Genomic DNA, 3,315 nt, shown 5'->3' with positions numbered 1-3,315 from the left:
CAAAACAACCCAAACTACTCCTAGCTTTAATGTATGGAACATTGATGCTATTAATATCCCAGAAGCAACACTTCCTGCACAGTGGCATAGATTATATGTACATATTCGTATTAATAAATCAATAGGTCCTAAATCCATGACTTCAATAAAAGAATTAAAGGCCATTACCTGAATTATATAGATGAAATTCTCTATCTTACTTGTAATCTACTGTGATGCGTCTACTGATCCTCATGGAACAGCTAGGATTGGTGTCTTAATTCCTGACATTGCTCTCAACGAAAGTGTGCGAATTTACAACTGGGTAAGCACACCTAATGCTGACTCAGTGACCATATACCATGCCATCAAAAAAGGTAATGAACAGCAGTACACCTAGCTGTCTTATTGTATTTAGTCCAGGTCACATGGTTACTAGGAAGTCTATAATGGACCGTCTCGGAGACAGCAGGTTACACTAGCCAGGCTACACAGTGGTACAGGATGCAGTTTTAGAGGCAGAGCCAATTTCATATCGCCACTGCACAATGTGCAAGGCACCCAAGTAGCATAGTCTTACACATTACTTAACTGCATCCTATTGATCAAATAGCACTGTCCAGAGGCCAGCACTTATTGATTACATTAATTATATTATAGACACAGGTCTTGTCTTTGATATGATTGGTAATATAAATGTGTTTTTTACCAACTAGATGATATGTGAATAATGTAAGCACAATGACGCAGCCCACAGCTCCATACCAGTTTTCCCCAGAGTGCGATTCCCTTGGTCTTCCACAAGACACCTCCATGGTAGAGATGATCCAGACATCAGCTCTGTCGTGGGGGGCACGTCCCGAGCCCCACTCTGCCGTGGGTCACGTCCCATTTCCCCCCTCTATAAATTGCATCTAACCTTCCAACTGCGCGCTACGCCGGGACCGAGACTTCCTGCATCATGTTGTCGAAACTCTTCAGCAGCACCCACCGCAACCGGATCGAGGACAATCCTGGCCGAGTGGTTTAATGACATTATGTAAACTCATATCTTGTAAATACTCGAAATATTCATCAGAAATTGCATAATCTCTATCCTTGTTTTTGTGATCATTATTATTGTCCATAATCTAGCACTTAATATATTCACGATTTAGTTGTACAAACATATCCAATGCCCTCGTCCAACACGTGTGACAACAGGAACCTTATGAAAGCCACACACAGAAGAGCCCACGTGAACACTGTTACTGAAGATTGTTTTCTACTTTCTTGTGTTTAATAACATTTCATCCAGTATCGTACAAAAACGACCTGTAATTACCTCGAAAAATATGAGCCGAAGTCACTCTGGTTTCAGCATCGGCTTGGTCAACATCTTAAGCTCCCAGGGACCGCTTGCCATCGCGGGCATGGCTCCTGCCGTGCCTCTGTCACGCTTGTCCTCTGTACTCAAGCTACCATACTCCCGCAGTAATAAACCAAACCATTGCCATCAAAGTGGGAACACGTCCTCCCCACTATATTACACTCTCTCTCCTCCTCCGCTCTCTTTTTCTCCCCCTTCTCTCAACTCTCTCTCAGAGCCGTCATGAGGGAGGCTGGGGGCATTTCCCCCCTCAAGCTTGTTCCCCCCAAAGACCACTCTCTCACGTTTTTTTTTTCCTAAATTACACCTGCTCTGCTCTATACATAGTTTAAATATGCTCCTAGAATAGCTAATTAAAAAAAAAAAAAAAAAAAAATCGGGAGTCTCGCAAAAATTGTTTCTGCTCACTTCGCTCGCCGACCTTGCTACCCCCCCCCCCCCCCCAAGAAAAATCTGAAATTACGCCCCTGCTCTCTTTCTCTATTTATCTCACTCTCATTTTTTTCACTCACACACACTCTCTCTCTCTCTCTGCCTCACCCTTTCGCTCTCTGACCCCCCACCCCTTCTCTTTCTGTTACGCTCTCTTTTACTTTCTCATTCTCTCTCTCCCTTCCTTCCCTGTCTCTCTGTTTGTATGTGTGTCTGTCTTTATCCCTCTCTCCCTCTCTCGCTCGTCTAACGGCAGTGACGCTCAAAATGTGTGAAGGAGGCAGGGTCTACCTCCTCTCTCCCTTGGTCTTCCGCCGCAGTCGTTTAGTGCATCAACATCCGAAACAAATATTAACATATCAGTCTGGATATTTTCTTTCAATGATGTATCAACGATACATGTATCCATATCGGTAATGCTTTAACATATAATGTACTGGAATCGCTTTAGTCTGTTAGAGTATTGATGAATCGGTATCGCCTTAGACAATTTTGTGCATCGATACACGTTATACACACACACACACACACACACACACACACACACACACACACACACACACACACACACACACACACACACACACACACACACACACACACACACACACACACACACACACACACACACACACACACACACACACACACACGTAGACACATACACACAGACATGCATCTGCACAGGAACACATGCACAAACACATGAACATACAATATATTTATTTGTATGTAATTATATCAGTGTGTTATACTTTTGTCATATTTTTTTCACATTAATCTTAATGGACACTGTATTTGCTATGTATACATTTTAAAAATCAGTAAATAAATATCACTTTATTCACAGAAATAATACACTACTCCAATCATATAACAGGAAACTTTTGCAAATCACATTAAAAGTGATTAATGAACTTTAAAAGGAGTCATAATTTTATGTTAAATTAATCTTTCCTATCTATATATAATTCATAAGATGGCTTTCAAAGTTTGCAGTATAATTTATGGCCTGTTTTGGTACAATACTTGTACATGTACAAGATCTCAAAAACAAAGGTCTGTAAATCACAATGAATATAAATACTTTCCACTTTATTTTCCTACAATATGTCCTCCTGCACTAAATCTTCAATATTTTTATCAGAGCAATAAAGTAATACAGAGTTTCCACCAACATCCTCATGGAGAATCACATTCTGCTGATCGTCACAAATACATTCACAATTTTCAGATATAACTTCAATATGTTTTTCAGTTTCAAGCATTTTGGTTGCATCATCTAAATTATCACACAACTGTCTTAGTGCATTTTCTGAAACTAATCCTACAGTTAATCTTGATATTCTTTCTATTTTCATTTGAATTTCATTCCTTAATTTCTCCAATTCATCAACAGACCCATGCATTTCAATTTCTGGCTGGGATTTAGATGCTTCCTCTGTCTTTATATCTTGTACATCCACAATACTCACATTAGAGCTAACAGTCTCGGGAATTTCAGCCTCTATTTCTGTTTCATTTTCAACATGAAG

At 40.2% G+C, this 3,315-nt stretch overlaps 1 protein-coding gene across 1 annotated transcript in view; it reads right to left on the bottom strand.

The window, feature by feature from the left end:
* Positions 1–2,605: 2,605 nt before the first annotated feature.
* Positions 2,606–3,315, bottom strand: part of LOC125035974 — a 3,796-nt gene continuing 3,086 nt past the window's right edge. Inside the window, exon 3 of the mRNA XM_047628300.1 lies at positions 2,606–3,315. This exon is cut by the window's right edge and continues 539 nt beyond it. Within this exon, the coding sequence (XP_047484256.1) occupies positions 2,884–3,315 (432 nt within the window). The 3' untranslated portion in view covers positions 2,606–2,883.

Source organism: Penaeus chinensis, chromosome 20, assembly GCF_019202785.1.
Source record: "Penaeus chinensis breed Huanghai No. 1 chromosome 20, ASM1920278v2, whole genome shotgun sequence".
In the NCBI taxonomy this organism is placed as follows: Eukaryota; Metazoa; Arthropoda; class Malacostraca; order Decapoda; family Penaeidae; genus Penaeus; species Penaeus chinensis.
The sequence above is the reverse complement of the archived record's forward strand: the minus strand, read 5'-3'. Positions and strand labels throughout refer to the sequence as shown.